The sequence below is a fragment of the Rhynchophorus ferrugineus genome, unplaced genomic scaffold (assembly GCF_030347505.1).
Source record: "Rhynchophorus ferrugineus isolate W39M unplaced genomic scaffold, kcgeb_rfMv2 rfM6, whole genome shotgun sequence".
Lineage (NCBI taxonomy): Eukaryota > Metazoa > Arthropoda > Insecta > Coleoptera > Curculionidae > Rhynchophorus > Rhynchophorus ferrugineus.
Genome location: NW_027472585.1, coordinates 20,064,954 through 20,087,318, shown reverse-complemented (window position 1 = coordinate 20,087,318; position 22,365 = coordinate 20,064,954). Strand labels below are relative to the sequence as shown.

Here is a 22,365-nt window from a genome sequence, read left to right as displayed (position 1 = left end):
TGAATTCAAGATTCTAGTTAAATGTGTCTCTTCATTCATCAATATAATGACCTTCTAGAGTGTATTCCCATTTTGAACAAAGTCTCCTCATACCCAAACTTTCATGTAAAATATGACTAACACGTTCCTTTGATATCTTTAAGTTGTCAGCTATCTCCTGTAGCTTCAGCTTACGGTTGTTCAAGACCATCTTGTGGATTTTTTCAATATTTTCTGGTGTAACCACACCAACTGGTCGCCCGGACCGATGAGCGTCATCAGTGTTCATACGACCTCGTCTAAACTGTGCATACCAATCAACGATGGTTGATTTTCCAGGGGCAGAATCACCATAATGTTTGCGAAGCCAAACTTTTGCTTGGGCCGTATTTTTCCCCATCAAATAACAATGTTTAATTAAAACACGAAATTCTTTTTTTTCCATTGTTTTGGAAATATGAAAACTCACTTTACTGTCTGTAAAATAACTTGTTTATTGAATTTTTTTTAAGATAAAAATGTCGTCAGGCCTCTTCTTCTTTCGCGAATTGGCCACAGAATAAGATCGACCAAACAGAGGCATGTAGAAAAAGACAGCAGATTTGGGTTCTTGGGCACCAAAAAAAAATCCATATATCGTTTTCGATATTTAAAAAAAAATACCGATATATGGAAGGAAAAAAATGTATATCTATATTTTTAAGAAAAAATAATAAATCAGCCGGCTTGGTGGCGTATTGGTAAAGGCGATGGGACGGTCCTCCTACTGTTGCTATAGCCGCGGGTTCGAATCCTACTGGGGCTGGTCGTAAATTTATGTTTGTGATTGTTTAAAATTTGTGAATATTCTAAGCAAGAGTGTAAAATCCGACGAAGAGAATGACAACATTTAACAGCCATTAATCTGGCTGGGTAAGACGGGTTGATTTCTGGGATGATTTTTCTGGGGTTGGTCGGACCGTGGTTCGGAGCCCACGTTAAACTTTAGGCCCAGTCGAGATAAACCCATAAGTTGGTAAAAGGAGACAATTAGCCTAAAAAAATATATTTTTTCTAAATCTGGAGATATCGATATTTTAAAACCAATATTTAATTTATTCTGAAAAAAAAACGGTTAAACAATATATACATATCGATATTTTTTAGCCTATATTTTTTCAGAATAAAGTAGTATTTTAACAATTCTTTAAAATGGGTATTTAATTTTAAAGGTTTGGTCAATTTTAGTACTTGATTTTAAAGGTTTGTCTAAAATATTACTATTCTTTAAGAAATTTAGAAATAACATATATTTTTAGTCCAGTACTTCGCTATTTTTGTTTTTTCTTGAAAATATCGATATTTTTTTGTCCGATATATCAATATTTCTTAAAAAATATGGAAAACGATTTATCGATATTTTTTAAAATATCTATATATCGATTTTTTTTCGGTGGCCAACTACCCAACTCTCTACCCAAGAGGTTAGGATTAATCATGGAAATAATCTAATAAGTTAAAAAGGATCTGCAAGAATAATATCGCTATAAAATTTAAAATATCTAATTAAGTACTAAATGAAATTTTTCGGACTAAGTACTTTTTGGGATTTCAAATTTATATATATTACTTTCTGTTCAATAATTTTTTGGCAATGTTCATTCTAAAGTTACATCATTGTTTATATAATATTGTAATTAATAATATGAAAATGTCTGGTGTAATTAATAATTTCTATTTAAAATTCAGTCTTTCAATCTTGGTTACCTAATTGCAGTATTAAGTAATTATTAAAATCTGGAGATCATTATGAATTAGTTTATTTGTTACCATAATAAAAACGGATTCTCTCAGATTTATCTACAAAAAATACTAACAAATGAAAAAGCTCGAATTAATCCATTCTATATTTAAAACCAGTTATTTACTAATAAATCAATATTCCATTTTATATATTATTATTACACCTCTTATACGATAGTTTTAGTAGTGTTTTCTATAATTTAAACTTTAAAGATTAGGGGTATGAAAACAGGTATCTGCAAAACTATGTTATTTATCCCTTCTAAATAACCTTTGGTGCCTAAACAAAGATGGCGCTGTTGCTTGAGAGGTTATGAAAGCATCATTCAGTCGGGAAAATTCTACCTGTTTGTTGTATATTTTGCCCTATGTTTAAGTTTGTCAAGAGTATTTGATTAAGGAGGGAAAATTTTTATAAGCAGCAGTCACTTTTCTTTCCCTTTCTGTTTTTTGACTTATAAGAAAGACACCTATATAATTCATGTGAAGTAGACTGTGTACGTCTCCTATACGAATTTGTCCTATTGGATCTCCGGACGCCATTTGTAAATTTGCGCGTGGTTTGTTGTATATTTGTGTATGCTTATATAAATTTAGGAAATTGTGACACGAATTTTTATGGTAGCGCGATTTACGTTATGGATCCGTCTAAGTTAAAAGTTGTCGATTTACGACAAGAATTACAACAAAGGGGTTTAGATACGAAAGGAGTTAAAGCGGCACTTGTGAAGCGCCTGAAAGATGCTTTGGAGAAGGAATCCTCGGAAGGTTGGTGTTTTAAAATAATCTTTGTTCATATACTACAAATTGTATAATATTGTAAATACGCTTTAAGCTTAGTAACTTCAATAATGCGATAGTGATTATTTTTATTTATTTAATGTCAACAAACAACACTTAAGGAAGTGACACCAAACATATTTTGATTATGATTTCTATAAAAATAACTCGTTTATAGTATAAGGTAATTTATAACATAATCACTGAATATAATGACAAAACCATGCTATCATTCAATGTTTACTGAGATATCATTTAGTATATTTTGTATTTACGTTTGCATTGAAAATTTCTTCTAAATGTTTATATTTTTTAGAATCACAAAACGACTCTCAAAAAACATCAAATGATAAAATCCCGCCCAGTGATAGTATAGAAGAATCACAAGATGATGACAACAAAACAGAAGCAGAGGATGTTAAAAGTCCAGATAAGGCCAAGAGTAATAGTACGCCGGAGCCCGTTAATAAAGAAGAAAAGATAGAAGAAAAAGAGCCCCTGGAAAAAAATTATGAGACAGAAAAAGCATCTGTTGAAACTGACACAGAGCCCCAAGATACGGCACAAAAGCCTGATGAAAATGGTGGTCATGTTGGTGAGTCAGATCATGATCAAGAAAGTGAGGTATCTCCAAAAAAAATGCTCAATAAAACGGTCGAGAGAAACGCTAAAAGGAAAAGGCACGATGATTCCTTTGAGTTTGAAACCAGGAGTTCAAAGAAACCTCGGGAGAAAAATCATGAACCAGCAGAATTTAAAGAGGATGAACCTGAAATGAATTATGAGAAAGTACAGATTAGTTGGTGTGAGTATTATCGTTTTTTCAACAATTTTTTTTTAATACTTATGTTTTAGATGATTCTGATCTTAATCTCCAAGTGGACAAAAACACATTTGCTTCAGCTAAACCGTTGGTTGACGGATGTTTCGGTTTTCTCTGGGCTGGGGCCCGAGCTACTTATGGTATATCATTAGGGAAAGTGTGTTTTGAAGTTAAGATAACTGAAGAACTTGACTGGCACGACCCGACAAAGGAAATGATAGACCGTAAAGACAAGGATCGCAGACATAAAGTAGAACGGCATAAGGACCAAGAGAAAATAAAAAACGACGAAGTTAAAGATACTCCATCTGATGCCAAGGAACCCATAGAAGTATAACAATCTATAATTAATTCATACTGCGAAATTACTAATGCGGTATTTGTAAATAGGTTCAGTCTGTTAAAACCGAAGAGGCGTCTGATAAACAAACGGCGATAGATTCGGAAATGGACGTGAAAATGGAAGTTCCGTCCTCGGTAAAACAACATGCATTCCGAATTAATTCAGTTTTATATTACATCATTTTTCTAGGAATCGGAACCTTCTACCGTTGCCAAAACGGAACTACAAAACGATGTTGGTGCCGAAATAAAAGAGGAGCCGGAACAGGTAAATCTGGAGGAAGAGAAGGACAAAGATGGAATGAAGGAGTTAGTCAGGGAGCTAATACCAGCTTACTATTTGCGAGTGGGATTTTCCCTCCCAGGGACCACATTACAACTAGGGGAGACTAAATACTCTTACGGGTACGAATCGACGGGGAAATTCGTCAGTGACAAACAGTTTCAGGACTATAGCGTTACTTTCGGTGTTGGGGATGTAATAGGCGCTTATCTGGTGAGTAAGAACTGTGATGTGATTTTTTATCGACATTTCATTGTTTATTGGTGGGCCTGTTTTCTGTAACTGTGTGGTCGCATTTTAATATTTAGTCCATCCTGTAAATATTATAGAAAATGAAATTAGTAAGTAGAATGTTACTGTATAATGTACGTCCCTGTTTTAATTAATTTGTAATAATATGCACATTTGATATTGGAGATTCATAGACTGGTACCTGCAGAAGGATCAACTCTTGAACGCCTAGCTACACTAACAATTGAAATTCAGTTCGTATGGTAATCAAAACGCAATATTTAATGCAATTAAAATATAGTATTTCGGAGTTTTATACGTTTTTGTCTTATTAAAGCATCTTCGATGCCTTAATTGTCTCCTTAAAAAGATGTCTTGTCCTGATATAAAACATTTCCAAATGTTTTTTAAAATGGTACACAGATAGTACTTAAAAGTTTCTCTATCCTACAAACCAACATTTTGCAACATCCCAAATTATGTTCAATTTTTATTTAATAAGTCAAGTTTAATAATTTTTTCATATTTTTTTACTTTTACATTTACAATTCTAATAACCACCTCGAGCCCCACATCTGATGTGAGAATTAAGGGTGTCAAGGTAGTATTTGGAAATAAGATGGGATAATGGGATAACATCCATAAAAGATAATATACCAATAGTGTCGAAGGTAGGCTCTACCTTATGATTCTTGTATTTTCCAGGAATATCCAACTACTTGGTTGGGCTGTGAGGGCAGGTTTAAGAGCTCCGCTATAGATTATTATTCCATTGTTTTAATAAAAATTTATATATATATATATATATATATATATATATATATATATATATATATATATATGAACACGATAGATTCACCAAAAGATTAATCACAAAAGAGTATACTGCCCGAACGTATTCCTTCCATGGCGGCGATACTCAAAGTATCAAAACAAATCATAAATTAGGCCTATAAGCGCCGTATAACGTGTTTTCGAAAACTGAATCATTACATATATACATTTTTGAAAAATTGAACAACGATATGACGGTAGTTGTTTTTTAACGCCTATATATTTCAGAGTATAGATGACGAAAAGGTCAGCATATCTTACACAGTGAACGGTGCCGTACAACCCGTAGCAACCACCATCCCCAGGTCGGAACTGCCCGAGGAATCCTTCAGTTTATTCCCGCACATTTTATGCAGGAATTATGCGTATGAAATGAATTTCGGTAATAGGGAGGAAGCGTGGTTCCCCCACCCAGAGGAACTGAAGGGTTACGTCTTTCTACAAGACGCGACCAATAAAATTACCGGTCCAAGGCGACCGGAGAAACGAAGCGACTGTGAAGTAAGTCATTTGTTTTCTCTCACTTGTTATGAACGTATTCCAATCTTGTTTTTTTTTGTTTTCGTAGTTTATACTAATGATTGGTCTGTCTGGTTCCGGAAAAACACATTGGGTGAATCAATTTGTAGAAACGAATAAAGACAAGACGTACACGATTATCGGCAACGATTCGGTATTCCAGAGAATGACGGTGAGTGGTGCCTTTTCCCCTCGGAACGATTGATCTATAACGGTTTAATTATCGTTTTTCAGGTTGATGGCCAGTCGTTTAAATCTCGTTTTAGTGGTTCATGGAGAGTTTTAGTTGATAAGTTACAGAAATGTTTAAATGCAATGACTGACATCGCTGCTTTACGGAGAAGACACTTAATTATAGACCAGGTAGGACCATTTTTTAGAGACATAGACTTTTAAATATTATAAAACACAAATAAATTATATGAAATTGACTTTATTAGGAAGTTGATGTGTCATTTTTCTTTATATGTAATTTCTGGCATATACAGCATAGCTGCACCGGCTGATGCGGATGTTATCCAATCTGGATAGACAGTTTTCTATACATTTTTCCCACCATTTGGGGTCGTGTATTGATAATTCTGCGGCGAATATTATCTTCCAGGTCGTCTTCTGTCTTTTTGGTTATGAGCTAAATTAAACCTTATAATTGAAGGTGAAGGCGCAGGCACCAAAATATTCAATAAATAGGTCTTAGTTCGCAATGTTGTCAGATTGTATAAGTTATATTTATGTATGGGGAATATCATATGTATATTATCGTTTTTTGTAAAATATCGATTTTTTTCTCCCATATTATTTTTTTTTAATATCGGAAACGAAATATAAATATTTTTTCGGTGACCAACACCCCTAGCACACATTGTTTTATTATTTTTCGTTGTCGCTTTGAATACACTTTCGCTCTACTGTTCTCAGTAATGTTATATGGTGTAGGCACCTATATCATAAGCCCATAAAACGTAAATTACTTTTTGCGCGTCTAATACGACTGCGCCACCATTCTCTATTAGAAAAATCTAACATGCGCCCATTTGGCTTTCATTACACAGACCAACGTATTTCCTCAAGCTCAGAATCGCAAGTTGCGAGCCTTCGAGGGCTTCAAGAGGAAGGCGGTGTGCGTAATATGTAGTGACGAGGAGTTTTTACGGCGACAAAAAATGCGAGACAACGACAGTGGGAAGAACGTGCCCGAAAGCACCTTGTTGGAGCAAAAGGGACAGATCGAGCTGCCTCAGAAATTCGCCGGTTTGGAATTAGTATTTCCCGACCTCAACGAGGAAGAGTCGAAGAAGATGATCAAAAAATACCATGAAGAGTTCAATTCGAAGAATCACCACAAAAGGGGTTACAATAACCGTAGGGATAACAGAAGTATGTCTTTTTCTGTGGAAGAGAGGAAGTAAGGTCGTGATATTTTTTGTTGTTGTAGGGAGTTACTATCAACCTAACAATTACCGGGACAGAGGGTACGGCAGATACGATAGACATTCGTACGGTAATTGGCAACGGCCATCGGGAGGAGGTTGGGGACGTGATAGGAGGGATAGTCGTGGACCGCCACCCTCTTCGCGTTACAGTAGCAGCTCAGGATGGAGACCCAGTCGAGGATCAAGGATAGAAGAGCGCAGCAGACCGCGAGACGATAGACAGAGTTACGGCGCTTCCCGCAATCAGAGTGGTCGTGGACAAGTGTGGACGTCCAATGATCGATCAAGCGGTTGGGATCAAGGCCAAGGTAAGTTGTGGACACACATTTCTTGTGGATGTTAAATTTTTGTGTATATTATGAATTGTCTGTGTTGAGCTTTTCTATGACTTTTGGTTTTTGCTGTATGGCCTGGGGAGATGAGAAATAGGCAGATATGATAAATGTATTATTTTATTTTATTTTAAAGAATATATTCTTTAAAACAAACTTTTATCACGCTTAAGCTGTATATAGCTCCCAGAGTCATCATTAATTTGAAATGAGCAAAAAATATTAGTGGAAATACTTTCTTTCACTATATATATTAGGAGGTCATGTAACCGCTTAATACATATTTTTTTATTACCCTTAATGATTAAACAGTCTGTCCAATGGGCACTAAATATTTCTTAAATCCCTCCAGAAAATGATCTCCTGTGTAACTGAACTTAATTATTTCTAAATATTAAACTTAATGCCTATATATGCCCATTAATTAGATTGAATGACAGTACATGTTTTAATCTACTCACTTCATTGCTGTTCACTCACATTTGGCTGTTCTAGGCTATCATAAATGTAAAGAGAAAAACTGGCTTTATTGTTCAATAACTACTTTGTTTGACTATACTATAAATTATAAAAATAGACAGGTTAATAACGTCAATCTTCTACATTATCGAGTGGTACAAACTGTGCACTCCCTTGAGTACCTTGTATTGAGAGAGTAGGCTGGCTTAATCATTTCTACAATGGGAACTATCCAGTGGTACTTTTCTTGCCTCAATCGCCTATAATAAGTACTTTGATCTTTCCAACGGGTTTCCAGGATTAACACGTTTCTCGATATCTATCTGAATATTTACACCATCGGAGATCTTTCAACGCGGCTAAAAAAAATGCTATTGTATTACGCCTGGTTTCATACCTAATTTTTATACGATCTTACAGGTTCATAAATTAAATTTCTAAATGTTCCGAACCAATGTATTTAGAGTATATTTGTTATAATTAAGCCTAACATAAACTCCAAAGACATTAACGAATTAATAAACAGTCTTAATTAACAAATATAGACGATAACATCATGAAAATTTTTAACATTTCTATATTAAACCAGCAAATAATTGCACTAATACAAAAATCTTTTTGCCTTGATGAATTCTCCCCATAAATAATGTTGAAAAATTAGAATATGAATAAAATATCAGATAAATGACGTTGATTCTAAAATATAACAATGAAATAGTACAAATGATATCAAAACGATCGAATCAAGCCAACAAGTTCAAAAGGTAAATTACCAATATATTTATGAAAGCTCAACGCTATGAATATTATTATTTTTAAAAAATCTGAGTTATAATTTAAAAATAGATCATTTAGAATCCTGCTGTCCGGAATTGTTATTATTACTCATAATTTCAGTGATTCTTTGTTACTGTTTTTTGCAACATTTTTGATTCAGTAATTCGGTATTCGTAAGAATAGGAACGTGATCATTAGTAGCATAAGTAATCTTAGCAATATTTAAATTGCTATAATTAATTATGTACAACGAATTTTTCTAGTAATCTAGTGCCGCGCTGTAAATCTAATTATCCAACATAACCTAAAATATAATTTTGTTTAGGCTGGAATCAACAACCTTTCGGTAGGCATTCCTACGGTGGTTGGAATCAACAGGGGGGTTGGAAATATAACGGCGGTCAAGGAGGCGGCGGCAGCAGCTACAGTGGTCAGGGCAATGGCGGAGGGGGCTATGGAGGACAACAAGGCTGGAATTTCTATGGACAATATAGTCAACAGCAGCAAGGGTGGGGTGGCGGACATCAAGTAAGGAATAACCCTGTCTCTAATAAATGGAATGTTAATGATTTTCTTTTCAGGCAAGAAAACAATAAGCTACTACAGATCGAACGTCCTCACCTAATATACAATATATTGTTCTCATTTCTTAAATATTTTCATTTTTAAGGTAAAAATTAAGTAATTTAATTCTCGATTTAGTGTAAAGTCTGTCTAACTATCTTCGAAAACTCGAAGACTTCAATCACCGTAGGGCGACACAAATAGGCCTTTTTTCATATCATTGTTTAAATAATTTACGAGTTTGTTATTTTCGTTTTGCATTAACAGTTTTAGCAACCCTAAAAATTATCAGTATTGATGACATCCATACGGAAATAAAAGTTCGGACCTGATAAATCCTTCTACTCGGCAACACTCGTTAGGAATCATCGTTTCCATTTGGTACAGCCTAGATTTTACAGATAGTACGAGGTAATTTTGTCAAGTGGCAATTTGCAGGATTCGGGAGTAATTAGACTTTTAGATATTTAATTTCAATATAGTTGTAACACCAACTTTCGACTACGTTACGATGCATTTTTTACGACATATTTGGTTTAGTGATATTTATTTTTCAATCCATCAATATAACAATTTATTGAGCTCCTCACCCTTGTTTTTGTATTTTTCGAAAGTGCTGACTTTAAAATGGGAAACGAGATCTGCGTTATTTTGATCCATATGTATATCAAACTTCATCACAAAGACATGTTACTTTAACCCTTCTTCATTTTCTTTCTTCTTTGCTGTAATCCTCTAAAATATTCAGTTTTTCCAGGTTTTAATATCCGACACCCTAATTTCTAAAAATATATCTTTATATTTACCACAAAATTCTTTGTTTTTCCCATAGAAAGTCAAATATTCCCGAACAATGTAGGTCGACACAAATCGGTATTAGGGCGGTTAACATTTTAACCGCCTTATTCGACCATGCTGTGGCCTCGGTACCTTATAGTTTTGGGCTATTTTTATTTTAAGCAGAGCAATTGAGCCTGTAAATAATTAAGCTTTTCTAATCCTTCCTCTTTTTGTTTACTCAACAAAAACGCATTTGAAATTAACTATTAACAGAGAAATTATTGTATATACGTATATATATATATATTTATATATATTGAAGGACTATTTTCTTGAAACAAATGGCGGTTTGTTTTGGATACATTTCATTGTATTTTTGTTACTTTTTTACGTATATATATATATATGACTAGTAGATGATTTTTTTATATTTTAAAATAACAAAAATAATTTTTAAGTACCATGTTTTATGTTTTGGTAATGTTTTGTGTACAAAGAAGAAAAACAAATTTTGGAAAACGAGGTATTGATGTATATAGAATAATCATAGTACAAGGAACTAACAAAATAATCCCCACCACACCTATAACTTGTCGTATGGAGTTTTTCTAATTGGGCGTCCAGAACTTATGTGTATTTCTGGTCGCCAATATATTTTTCAAATAATCTGAAAGAGATGATCGTGTATTTAATACGAGTGAAACACAATTTGTAACATAAGCTATTGAAGAATGGTTTGAATAAAACTGATTTTTCCAAATAAACTTTGTTTTTATTATACCCCTTTTAAAATATTTTTTCCTTTCCATATAACATTGGAATACTAGCGCTCATTTTAAGTAGTTAAGTGTAGTGACCTCAGGTAACTTGACATGTAACATGTGTTGTTTACATACTGGAATGTGTATCTTCTGTTATATAACTAAAATGGCTAAATATATCACTATAACTAACAGTACAACTGTAATCAAAAATATATATATATAAATGAAAGATGGTTGGAAATAGTTATCTATTTTTTTAAATAAATGTTTCACTTTTCTTACGAAGCTTAAATGATTTTACCTGTCACATCACCACTGGGTGTCACCATTTGTTTTATCAAGTGTGTTTGTTAACTTGAATTATGATTTAAAAAGAAAACAAATGAAATAGTGAAATAAATTATATTACAGGTAAGCAAAACTTGTCAAACATTTTGTCACAGTAAATGACAATACAATAATGATAGAATATACTGATTATAACAATGATTTTAAATTTGTGTTCCTGATAGTTCTTTTGTAAGTTACAAACAAATTAATTAGTTAATCTTCTAACAAAATAGTTTTTAGGTTTGCTGTAATATTTTTTGTGTTGACAATGATCACCTACTTATTCCTAGGTTTTAAGTTGTTATTTTAGTATTTTGGGAAATATATTAATTAAAGCTTATTATTTACTGGTTTTTATTAAAATATACCTAGTGATGGAGGACCGCCATTTATATAACTCCAAGATGGGGGTATTGTTATTTTTAGTTTGCTTGAATCAATTGGAATAAACTGAAGTAACTGCTTCAAAAAAACCTTTGAATCTGATGTGTTGTCCCCTTCAGATACATATTTAACCAATAATGTACATTCCACTTTGTTTTCAAGCATATTGTACAACTTCCTAGCTAAACCAGCACCTGATATTAACAAATATCCATTCTGATCCTTTTCTAGAACTTTAGCTTTAACACTTTTGATTATATCTTCACTAATTTGACCACTGGTGGCATAAAACAGATTTTCCTTATCTCTGATGTTAGTTAGCTCATAATCAAATAGTGAAGAAAGTATCACAATTTTTTTAAATTCTAGCTTCACAATAGCTTTAAGCAAATCTGACAAGAATATTCCAATTCGTCTCCTATCAAAGGTTGTTCTAAATTGTAGAACAGCTAATTTAAGGCCATCGTTGTAATATAGTTGACAGGCTGTTGAAACTGCTGCAGATTGAATGTTATATGGATCTGAACCTACCGAATTTAATATAGCAGGATGCCAAACACTGATTGACTTATCCAAATTTAGAGACGCTATAAGCAAATCTACTGTTAGTTGAGGGACATTCCCGATACTAATACTGGGTATTACTAACGTAAAGCCAGCTAATTTAAGGCCTGTTTCAATATTAAAACATTCCACCATTCTTAATGATGACTTTTCTAACTCAACAAAATTTTTGCTAAAAGAAAGGTTACAAACAAAGATTCTTCTTTATTTTTTTCTATTCTTTAATTATCATTATTGACAGCTAGCATAACTAGTGTTACTCATAATCGATAATTCCTATAATATAATGTAATTTTATGTATTATGTAGTGATATATTTTATTATTTTAGATCAATATATTAAGAAGTGTAATAATAACAACTGAGAAACAATATAACATAAAACTTTGATATAAAAAATAATTTACACATACAAATTTTGCAATAATATAAGTTTTAGTTTTATTGTTACCAAATTTTTTTATTATTATTTATTATTGTATTTTGATATATATGTTCATAGTTCATAATGCACAATATTATTTTCTCTTTTATGACAATACTGTTTCAAACTTTCGATCTAAAATAAAACCATCTGGTGATAATCGATAAAAGTCGCTACGTAATTATAATTAAACAGCTGTCAAATAGATACATATTAGAATTTTGTGGTTACTAGTTTTAAATAAAACAGTCTTTGATAATGTTAAATTTTCTCAAAAATGTAATCTCGTACTGGTATATGAGATACCTACTAATAACAGAACTTTTTATGGTAGAAAAATGGGAGAGGCACATGTTTCGTATCCTTTTTTTATAACCCGAAATGATTACTAATATTTGATAAGGATTTTATTGCTCCTTAAGAATGGTCTAGATATTGTAGCAGGGCTATTTTTCTTGTTGCTATCAGTTATAAATAATACGTTAGTTTTGAGCGGTATTAAAATGATTACAAGCAGGTGGTTTATGAAAAATAGTTTTGGACCAACAATTGTGTCAACACCCATTAATAGTGAGCTATGAGTAGTTATCAAAGAAAATCGAGTTTATATCCTTAAAGCTTTATTAAGTATTGTTCTTATGTTTTTTTCTTAAATGACTAGAGAGAGATGTATAATATACGAAACTCTTATCACACAGTGAGCAATTAAAAGTCTTTTCCGCGGAATGTGTTTTTTTGTGTATCTGCAGTGCCTTGTTGTTGTAAAATTGTTTTGCACATACTTCACAGGTATAATTCTTTTCACCTAGATAACAAATAGATTGAACTGAATTGATTTGAACTAATATTCTTACCTGTGTGTTTTTTGATATGTTCGGTTAAATGAGAAGACATTTTATATTTATTTGGACAGAATGTACAGGTATATGGCTTTTCACCAGTATGACTTCTGTTGTGTACTGATAAATCACCAGAACGTTTAAATTGTTTACCACAATCCTTACAGCTGAATCTACAAAGTAATTACTATTTCTTAAAACACTCCACTATATAGAGAAAAATAAAAATCACCTTCTAGTTTCAGAATGGGTCAACATATGAGCTGACAATATTGAACTAGAGCTAAAACAACGAGTGCAAAGTTTACATTTATATGGTTTTTCCCCAGAATGTTTGCGGTAATGTATTTTTAAATTATGAGAATAAACAAAAGTTTTTCCACATAAATTGCACATATAATTTCTCTCCATGGTGTGAGTTTTCTGATGAGTGTTCAGTGTAAACTTCTGTGAAAATGCTTTGTTACATATTAAACATTTGTAGGATTTCTCGTCTAAAAAAATATTCTTCAAAAATCATTAATAATAATTCATGCAATACATTTAATACCACTATGAGTTTTTAAATGTACCATTAAGTATCGTGGGTCTCTAAAGCTTTTTTTGCACTGTGAACATTTTATTGGTTTTTCTCCAGTATGAACACGTAAGTGTATGTTTTTATCATAGTTACTTCTCAGTTTTTTATCACAATACTCACAAGTTATTTTTGATGGATTCCTATAATAGGCTATTGAATAATATTTTTGTAAAAATATTACTTTTACTTACTTATGGGAGTATAAATGATTTTTCAATTTTTGTAGATCTGTATATTTTAGACTAAAATCTTTGACACATATATAACAATAATGTTCATCATCATATGGATGATATACCTTTTTATGTTCTGATTCAGATTCCTTCTCATTAAAATTTAGCTGACAATAATTACAAGAAAACAAATCAATATTGCTGTTTTCTGCTTTTGGTTCTTGCGAACTTGTTATTACACAGGGCAGGTCAAGGTTTTGATGTTTTACATCAATAGTGTCAACTTTAACAAGTTCAGAAACATTATCTATGTCTGCATCCTTAATTTTATTGTTGAGAACTGATAATAAATATTCGTTATTGTTTTCACATAAATGGCGAAACTCCAGATATTGAGTACATTTATCCATGCAGGAAATACAAATGTTCTTAGGTAGGAAATCATCTTCAGAAGGCTAAAAAAAATTATGTATTTACTTTATTCAATGCTATTATAAAAATATAAAGATTTTACTTGCATAGAGAAAATTTTGGATATAATGGTCGCGCCGCCAGAGTGAAATATATTCAACAAATTAATATTTTGTTTTAAGCACAATCGACATATTTTACTAAAATCTGATATATTGGAAATCGACATAACTACACCAATAAACTTTCTATTAATTGTTTATAGACCAGTGTTCCTAGAAAAATTATACTGTCGTCTTTCTCTAGACAGTGGATATAAATATGATATAAATCGATTTGAGTCTATAGAAAATAAATACATAAGTATATCAAAATTAGTCTATAGAAAATAACACAAATATGATGAATTATAACCACAAAACATTGAAAAAAAGGCCTGTATATTTTGTGAATATGACTTTTGAAGCTAATTGACAGATAAAAATCTACTCTCATATAAATATGGATAAATAGGTTTTCGGGAAGATTAAAGTTATAATGTTATAAAATTTTAATACCAATTAGTAGACTAAATAGAGTTTTAATTTTATATAAAGTGATTTCTATTAATTTATATATTTTTTCGATGTACTTATATATAGTATACCAATTATTTTCAAAAATATTTGTGTTGTTAAACAAATATTCAAAATAATATTACTCTATGATAATAATGAAACATTTTATTTAATTTATTTTCTATTTAATGTGTAATTATTTTTTATATATTACGTTGGGTATTAGGTAATTATTAATTATTTAACTAATTAAATATATATTAAATATAAAATATTGTTATTATTAATATTTATATAATATTCTATATTAGGGACGCAGAGAAAATATCTATATAAAGATATTTTCTGAAAAAAATATTAATATTTTTGTCCAATATATGGATCTTTTTTTAGTCGATATTTTTTCAGAATAGTTAAATATAATTTTTAAAAAACCCTTAAAATCGGTACTTAATTTTGAATGTTTATCATTATATATTTTTTATGCATTTTAACATTTTACTATTTTTATTTTTTCTTAAAAATATCGATATATTTTTTAGGCTAACATTTCACTTGTTTTATTTTTTTTAAATATCGATATATTTTTTCTTAAAAGTATCTTTTATATATTTTTTTCCTCGGATATATCGATATGTTTTAATATCGATATTACGTAATATCGATTTTTTTTTCGGTGGCCAACACCCCTAGCGTAATATTCCATTTCATAGAAAAAAATCCATTCCTTTTTACAGATCCACAGAACATTCAAATATAAAATTAATTCTACGCTTCTTATTCTAGGCTTATTCTTCGCTTAAAATAAAATTATTAATTGCATGTTATTAATAGTCAATAACTACTTTTTTTCCTTTTCTTTTTTAAAGTTGGAACCTAAAGGAATATGTACATCTCCGTCTCTCTTATGCTACCGTTGGAAAATATAACCATTTTTAAAATAAACTGAAACAAGCAAATATCTAATTCAAGCAAATATATAAAAAATCTCCTTTCGTTCTCCTTTCACAATTTACACAGGAAAGGGTTCGTACATCTTCCTCTGGCATCGTGAATTTAACAAATCAGTTGAACCGGGCAGTTTTTTGATTATCAGCTGTTTTCAGTCGTTATCGTCGAATATAATCGATATAGTTTTATGATTTTTCGCTAGTTTTCTTGTAAATAATAATATATTGTATATTAATATAGCAGCATTTTGCAACGATATTTTTAAAGATTGTTAATGTAATACGGTAAAAAGTTTAAAATTGTAATGATAATAATAAATAAAGCATTTGCTTTAAATAAAAAGCTCTAGTAGTTATTGTGCGATCATTTTTAATTATGTTAGTTGTTTTTATGTTATATTATTTTAGTTTAATTTTTTTTTCTATGATTAAGTATATGTTTAATTTTTATTTAATATTTATGGTTATTGTACATCTTTAGCTTTTGGGTTTTGTTTAGCTTCTTTGTATTGTATTGTCTATATTTATTACAGTATATTATTTGAAAATAGAAATTAACATATTATAATAGGATAAAACACTTTTGGGGTATTATTACATTCCTTTGAAAAATTCCATTCCTTTTTACAGATCCACATAACATTCAAATATAAAAGTAATTCTACTTCGTTTAAAATGAAATTATTAATTTCATGGTAATAGTATTTAGTAATTATTTTTTTCCTTTTTTTTTAGTTATTACGTGAAGGAATACGTACATCTTCAATCAACACAACTATACTCACAATTTATACAGCAAGAGTTTATACATCTTCGTCTGACATCAGACATCACTAAAATTCATTTAGTCATAACAGTCGAACATAGAAAAAACAGTTCAGTCGAACCGTGCATTTGACTAAAAATAGTATTTACTATTTTTACTGGCTAGTTTCTTTGACTATCGACTATTTTCAGTCGATAGTCCCCAACGGTAACCAAAGGAATTCTCAATATTTTGTGATATAACCTCAAAGATCAATATATGGATTAAACGGGCTTTGTAATTTAACTTAAACAATACAATTGATGTTTAGCATTTATTTTAAAAATTTACATTAATTGTCCTATATATTCAGATCTTTTTAACTTTTTCTTTAAATTTGGCCACTGTACGAGAAAATTATCGGCAATGTAGGTGAGAATTTTGCCGGTTAAAGAAAATGTAGTGGTTCTACAGAAACTTTCGACAAATATTATTTTCGAATCGCAAATAAACGCGCACTTCAAAAAGAAACTAATTAAACAAATCGGAATGCACGTTCCTGGACCGTTGCACAAGATCACATCGGGTCTAATTTTAAGCAAAATTGGGAAAGCATAAAAAATTGAAATCAATGTAGTGAATACAGATGTTACATATAACTGACCTACTGATCGACTTCTCGGTATCTTTATCATGTAGTAATCCGAGTTGACCGCGAAATTTCTAGATTCCTCTAAAGATTTCACTTTCTGAGAACTAGTAGTATCGCTTTTTGCTATAATATAGTATCTAGGTCTAAAATTTTTAAATGTTATATTTTCTATGAGTTTCAGCATTTCTGTTGTGTGTCCTCCAGAACCTATACAAATTAGTGTTCTGCATGGAGTTGTTCTTTTGGATGCATAAACACTGTGTCCAGTTGTAATTTTGTGTATTACATAGGCTATACGTGCTGTTAGTAAGAGTATGATAAGAAAGGTGAATTCTATGATCAGTTGATCTAAAAAAACATATTTATATATCAGAAAATATTAATTTATATAAACTCACATTCCATTTTTAATTAACACTGTTTATCTCTTATACAGTTAATCGAAAAATCGATTTTTCAGATTACTAACGTAGAAACAAGGTTATGTCTTAACAAGTAAACACACCATTTGGAAGTTCATTTTGTTTTCAATTTTCTCCTTCAAATGTTTATCAAACATAGTGAACTATTATTCTAAAAAAAATCGGGTGATTTGTGTTGAAAACATTGCTTAATCATCGAAAAAATTAAAGGGATGGGTCAATCTACACTAACAGCTCGAGTATTTGTGAGTTTTAGATTTGTTAGGTTACAATTTAAAAAAAAAGCATTTATTGAGTTTGTTAATTATTATTGAAATGGCAGCAGAAAAGTCGAGAATCGAAAATATCATCGAAGAAATTAATTCCAAAAATGCAAAGAAAGTCGCAGTTATATTAGTGTTAGGATTTGCTTGTTATCATGTTTTACTTCATATTAGATATGGTATGTATTTATATCAAACGTAAATGATAGAATTTGTATTTTTGTTTGAGATTATAGGTACAAATTCTTGCCAATGGTTGTTATCAGATGGGAGATATAAGGGAGATCAGCAATGGCAGCCCTATGGTTGTATGCTTCACTTATACACTGAAATGTAATTTTTGAGGTTTTATGTTAGTTATATCTAAATTAACTTTTAAATTTCTAGCGATATGAGGAGATGTATGAGATATATTGCTTATTATGGTTCAGAAACCCATTTCGTCTTTATAGGAGATGAGAGAATTAAGCAGCTTTATTCAGGTTTGGTTAGTTATCTAAAACAAAGTGAAGATTCAATAAAAGAACCGACAGTGACTTATAATTTATCTCATTTTGATGTTAAATTAAATGTACGGGTTGAGTTCTTTTATTCCCAATTCATATCCAAGGAGATGGTAGATTATTTCTGGTAAATAGTGAAACGGAGTTGAAAATGGTTGGTCTTAATTTCTGTTTTTAGGTATTGGGATAATTCAGAGACCAGACCATCAGTCATTGTTGTAGGTTCAGCTTTAGGGCCAATTTTAAATTCAAACGGTTCATTATCTACTTTAGAACAGTATAGAGTTAATATTACTAGATTGGTACAACCTATTGACAAGTTGGCCGCTAAAAAAACCACTGTACTCTGGACAGTACAAGCTCCAGTTAATGAGGAAAAATTAGTACCAGATAAGTCAGTGATTGATAATAACTTATTAGATTTATATAATAAGGCTGCAATTGAGGTAGGTCCATAAATATTATACAAGTTAGTCACGAAATAGACGCATCATATTTTTTGACATAAATTAATTTTTTTAAATTATAAAATTTATTACATTTCATCCATCATTAACATGAGGCTATAGTTTTCTATAGCCCTTCAAATAAAACAGCCAATGCATTCCATAGATGACGTCTGAATAGTGCCAAATGAATGCTGAGTTAGTCAGTTAGGCATAAAGAATGGGTAATTTTATTAATCCACTATTTAAACTAATTAATTAATCAAACTACTACTAATTATTTTATATCATCAATTTATTCAAATCAAGGAATACCTATCTAACATTTTTTAATTATTTATATAGAATGCACAAATATAAACAAACTGGCAAATCCTCATTCCCTGTATATGTGCTACTAATAAAGTGAATAATTATTTTCACTTATTCTGTCCGACCGGTACGTCAAATGCTGCAATATATACTGTACTTGATGATATATACTATTACTATTAATTCTACAAAAATTAATATTTTGATGAAATGACAACTATAAAATTTACTTATAGGCTGCCCCTAATATTGCATTAAATATTTTTCATATTGATACAATTCATAAAACCTGGCATTGTTGTGTATTGAAATCTACACTTTTTAATATCTTGTCTATTTTATTATATAAATATTTTTATGTAAGTTTGACTTATTTGGTTTTAGATGCTTTCCCATTCTAAGGCGAAAATTTGGTGGAGCTCTAGATTAATAGGACAAGGAATGGTTCTGGATAGTCCGGACGGTATATTGTTGGCGGACAGGCCATTGAGTCACAACACTCAAATATTATTAAACATGTACTGCAATGATTATATGAATTTTAATGATGGCACTTGTTGCAGTTCTGTTGAACCTTATACAACATTGCAAATAGTTACTTTTGTAATCTTGGCGATATGGTAGGACTCGATTTCTTTGTCTTGCCATTACTGTTTATTATTGTTGTTATAAATTCATATTTGTTTCAGCATTCTAGTGGCCATATTCATGGCTCTGCATCGATTAGTGCAAAGAGTTCTTGGCAGACCAATATATGACTATCAAAGACTTCCAGAAACTGATGCCCAACAGGTCCTAGTCGTTTCCAAAGGTTATTACACATTATTTGTTGAGCTGAGCAAGTTGGCTGTGATAATGGTGTATTTTTTCATATGTGACAGGACTAATTTTTTCATGAAAGAGAATAAGTATTACTCGGAATTTAGTTTTTGGCTGCCAATAGGATATGTTACGGCCTTGGGATTGTTCTTCACCGAAGACAGTAAACTAACCAAAATTTTGCACAGGGATCAGTTGAACGAGTGCAAAGGCTGGATGCAGATAGTGATCTTAGTTTATCACGTAACCGGTGCCAGTAGAATTCTCATCATCAACATGCATGTCAAAGTTTTGATTTCCGCTTACCTGTTTCTCTTGGGATACGAACATTTCTTCTACGTGTGGCACCGGGGTGACGTGGGCTTAGTGAGCTTGTTCAAGACGTTGTACCGACTGAATTTCATGACCGTCACCTTATGCTTATGCATGAACCGACCTTACCAGTTCTACTATTTCGGGCCTTTGCTGTCCTTCTGGTACTTGATGATATACGGTTTTCTGGCTTTTCCGCCGCGAATAACAGCTCAGACATCCGAAAATAACTACATGCAGTACTTTTACTTGCTGATGAAGTTTATCTGCTTGTTCAGCATCATAACTATTCTGTTCATGTCCGAGGTCTTCTTTGAGAAGATCTTTGTTACCAGGCCCTGGAAGGCTCTGTTCGTAACCACCGACGACGACATCAAAGACTGGTGGTTTCGGTGGAAACTCGATCGCTACTCCATACTGTACGGCATGTGCTTCGCTGTGTTGCTGATCATCGGGCAGAAGTTCAACGTTTTCGACGACAACAATCACTCGAATTTGTTCTCGAAGCGAGTGGCACTGAGCGGAACCCTGGCGGCCATCATCGGTCTGGGTGTGTATGGGGCCATCACCATGCTGTGTCACAACGAGCCAGAATGCAGCGAAATACACTCGTATGTCGCCTTCATTCCAATCGTTAGTTTCATTTTCCTGAGGAACGTGACGGGGGTGTTGCGGACGAGGTATTCCAGTTTCTTCGCGTGGTTCGGCGAGATCCACCTGGAACTGTTCCTGAGCCAGTACCACATCTGGCTGGCCGCGGACACGCACGGGGTCCTGGTGCTTATCCCGGGATTCCCGGTACTTAATCTGATCATAACGACGTACATATTCGTGTGCGCTTCGCACGCCATCCACGAGATCACTACGATGCTGCAACCATACGCCGTGCCCGAGGACTGGAAGTTCGTGCTGAGAAACTTCATCCTCTTCCTGGCCGTGTTGGTGCCGATCGGCATTAACGACGGGATGTTCTAAGCGCGCGACTGTTCGATCCAGACATCTCCGAATTCCTGACGGACGTCCTCGTCGATACCTGTCCAGTATTACCACTTGCGAAACGGGTTCCATTCCATAGACGGGCGTGTGTTCCACCTCCTGATATTAGAGCAGGAGTGACTGATTCCGTGCGACCGCTTTGTGTAATTGATATAGTGCTTCGGTGTACGAGATGGAATGTTGATGAATGCTTCGTAAGTTTAAGTGAAATGGTGTTTTATTGAATTTAATCCAATATAGATATTCCGTATTTACATTGCACTGTTAGCTACAGGCCGCGGAAAAATCGAATTCGGCTTATGACTGAATTATGACAATATCCGTTTATAGGATGGTCTTGCTAACACTGTACACAACAATGACGCTGTGATATTAAGAATAAAATTTCTTCAAATCACAATTTGTTTGATTTTGTTCCTACATATCTTTTGCAAAAACAATAGCAACGATCTTTGAGACTTGTGTTGTGTTTAACATTGGTGTTTCTTGTTTTTTATAATTTATATTCAGCCAATATTTAAAATAACAGTGAAATCACGATGTCGAATGTATTGCCAATCGCAATTAGTAAATTCGCTTTAAAATCAAACAGAGTTTTCCTTCTTATTTTATTCTAGTTAAAAGGAGATATAATGCTGTCTGATACTTTCGAACAGAACATTTAACATACAAAATACATATATATATATATATATATATATATATATATATATATATATATATATATATATATATATATACATACATACAAAATTCTCCTGGTTGTCAAACGCCCGCAAAATTCTTGAAAACAGTGATAATGATTTCAGGTTATAAAGTGACAAACGTAGTTTTGGCGCTTTGTTTGTTTTAATAAATTTCAATTCGCCATATATTATTACTCTGATTGGAAATGCTAAAGCTATTAGATTAATTCAGAAACAGATTACCTCTTTAATCACTTACTTTGATCAAGAACAATATAATATAGGCATTAGGTATACTATACAGTTAAAATAAAT

The 22,365-nt window shown here is 32.0% G+C and overlaps 6 protein-coding genes and 2 long non-coding RNA genes across 10 annotated transcripts; 4 read left to right on the top strand and 4 right to left on the bottom strand.

Moving 5' to 3' along the window:
* Positions 1-31: 31 nt before the first annotated feature.
* On the bottom strand, positions 32-379 carry LOC143198690 (protein GVQW3-like). The gene has a single exon (XM_076408049.1). It carries the CDS (start codon positions 377-379, stop codon positions 32-34), a length of 348 nt encoding a protein of 115 aa, XP_076264164.1.
* A 1,680-nt stretch (positions 380-2,059) lies between these two features.
* Positions 2,060-10,682, top strand: LOC143198439 (uncharacterized). The gene is made up of 12 exons (XM_076407637.1): positions 2,060-2,529; positions 2,858-3,346; positions 3,397-3,695; positions 3,755-3,841; positions 3,897-4,202; positions 5,283-5,555; positions 5,623-5,745; positions 5,808-5,936; positions 6,626-6,950; positions 7,009-7,314; positions 8,900-9,102; positions 9,156-10,682. The coding sequence occupies exons 1-12, from the start codon at positions 2,400-2,402 to the stop codon at positions 9,168-9,170; spliced, it is 2,685 nt and encodes an 894-aa protein (XP_076263752.1). The 5' UTR covers positions 2,060-2,399; the 3' UTR covers positions 9,171-10,682.
* Positions 7,951-16,809, bottom strand: LOC143198441 (uncharacterized). Of its 3 annotated transcripts, none has more exons than XM_076407641.1 (6): positions 14,491-14,796; positions 13,995-14,431; positions 13,774-13,943; positions 13,456-13,717; positions 13,239-13,396; positions 7,951-8,156 (listed from the first exon to the last, which is right to left on the bottom strand). In XM_076407641.1, exons 1-6 carry the CDS (start codon positions 14,614-14,616, stop codon positions 8,098-8,100), a joined length of 1,212 nt encoding a protein of 403 aa, XP_076263756.1. In that variant the 5' UTR covers positions 14,617-14,796; the 3' UTR covers positions 7,951-8,097. The 3 variants fall into 3 exon arrangements, with proteins under 3 accessions (XP_076263756.1, XP_076263757.1, XP_076263754.1); XM_076407642.1 differs by lacking the exons at positions 7,951-8,156; positions 14,491-14,796 and adding exons at positions 12,988-13,189; positions 16,680-16,809; XM_076407639.1 differs by lacking the exon at positions 7,951-8,156 and adding an exon at positions 12,988-13,189.
* On the bottom strand, positions 11,071-12,158 carry LOC143198443 (proteasome assembly chaperone 2). Its single transcript, XM_076407644.1, has one exon. It carries the CDS (start codon positions 12,093-12,095, stop codon positions 11,370-11,372), a length of 726 nt encoding a protein of 241 aa, XP_076263759.1. The 5' UTR covers positions 12,096-12,158; the 3' UTR covers positions 11,071-11,369.
* LOC143198445 (uncharacterized) lies at positions 12,564-13,110 on the top strand. The gene is made up of 2 exons (XR_013006215.1): positions 12,564-12,742; positions 12,817-13,110. It is a non-coding gene; the product is annotated as an uncharacterized LOC143198445 (long non-coding RNA).
* LOC143198446 (uncharacterized) lies at positions 13,264-15,951 on the top strand. Its single transcript, XR_013006216.1, has 3 exons — positions 13,264-13,403; positions 13,463-13,562; positions 15,814-15,951. It is a non-coding gene; the product is annotated as an uncharacterized LOC143198446 (long non-coding RNA).
* A 150-nt stretch (positions 16,810-16,959) lies between the features above and the next one.
* Positions 16,960-17,829, bottom strand: Alg14 (ALG14, UDP-N-acetylglucosaminyltransferase subunit). Its single transcript, XM_076407646.1, has 2 exons — positions 17,690-17,829; positions 16,960-17,639 (listed from the first exon to the last, which is right to left on the bottom strand). The coding sequence occupies exons 1-2, from the start codon at positions 17,694-17,696 to the stop codon at positions 16,987-16,989; spliced, it is 660 nt and encodes a 219-aa protein (XP_076263761.1). The 5' UTR covers positions 17,697-17,829; the 3' UTR covers positions 16,960-16,986.
* Positions 17,763-21,764, top strand: LOC143198440 (N-acetylneuraminate (7)9-O-acetyltransferase). The gene is made up of 6 exons (XM_076407638.1): positions 17,763-18,155; positions 18,213-18,309; positions 18,364-18,606; positions 18,658-18,925; positions 19,622-19,857; positions 19,927-21,764. Exons 1-6 carry the CDS (start codon positions 18,029-18,031, stop codon positions 21,341-21,343), a joined length of 2,388 nt encoding a protein of 795 aa, XP_076263753.1. The 5' UTR covers positions 17,763-18,028; the 3' UTR covers positions 21,344-21,764.
* Positions 21,765-22,365: the final 601 nt, after the last annotated feature.

What these genes read in the sequence shown, in the direction of transcription:
- LOC143198439 (XM_076407637.1), top strand. Translation starts at nt 2,400, where the DNA reads ATGGATCCGTCTAAGTTAAAAGTTGTCGATTTACGACAAGAATTACAA. An exon ending in CGGTATTCCAGAGAATGACG is followed by an intron (nt 5,746 to 5,807) that starts GTGAGTGGTGCC and finishes ATCGTTTTTCAG; the next exon opens with GTTGATGGCCAGTCGTTTAA. An exon ending in TAACCGTAGGGATAACAGAA is followed by an intron (nt 6,951 to 7,008) that starts GTATGTCTTTTT and finishes TTGTTGTTGTAG; the next exon opens with GGAGTTACTATCAACCTAAC.
- LOC143198440 (XM_076407638.1), top strand. Translation starts at nt 18,029, where the DNA reads ATGGCAGCAGAAAAGTCGAGAATCGAAAATATCATCGAAGAAATTAAT. An exon ending in CTTCACTTATACACTGAAAT is followed by an intron (nt 18,310 to 18,363) that starts GTAATTTTTGAG and finishes TTAAATTTCTAG; the next exon opens with CGATATGAGGAGATGTATGA. An exon ending in ATAATAAGGCTGCAATTGAG is followed by an intron (nt 18,926 to 19,621) that starts GTAGGTCCATAA and finishes ATTTGGTTTTAG; the next exon opens with ATGCTTTCCCATTCTAAGGC.
- LOC143198690 (XM_076408049.1), bottom strand. Translation starts at nt 379, where the DNA reads ATGGGGAAAAATACGGCCCAAGCAAAAGTTTGGCTTCGCAAACATTAT.
- LOC143198443 (XM_076407644.1), bottom strand. Translation starts at nt 12,095, where the DNA reads ATGGTGGAATGTTTTAATATTGAAACAGGCCTTAAATTAGCTGGCTTT.
- LOC143198441 (XM_076407639.1), bottom strand. Translation starts at nt 14,616, where the DNA reads ATGTCGATTTCCAATATATCAGATTTTAGTAAAATATGTCGATTGTGC. An exon ending in AATCATTTATACTCCCATAA is followed by an intron (nt 13,944 to 13,994) that starts GTAAGTAAAAGT and finishes AGCCTATTATAG; the next exon opens with GAATCCATCAAAAATAACTT. An exon ending in ACATTTAAAAACTCATAGTG is followed by an intron (nt 13,718 to 13,773) that starts GTATTAAATGTA and finishes ATATTTTTTTAG; the next exon opens with ACGAGAAATCCTACAAATGT.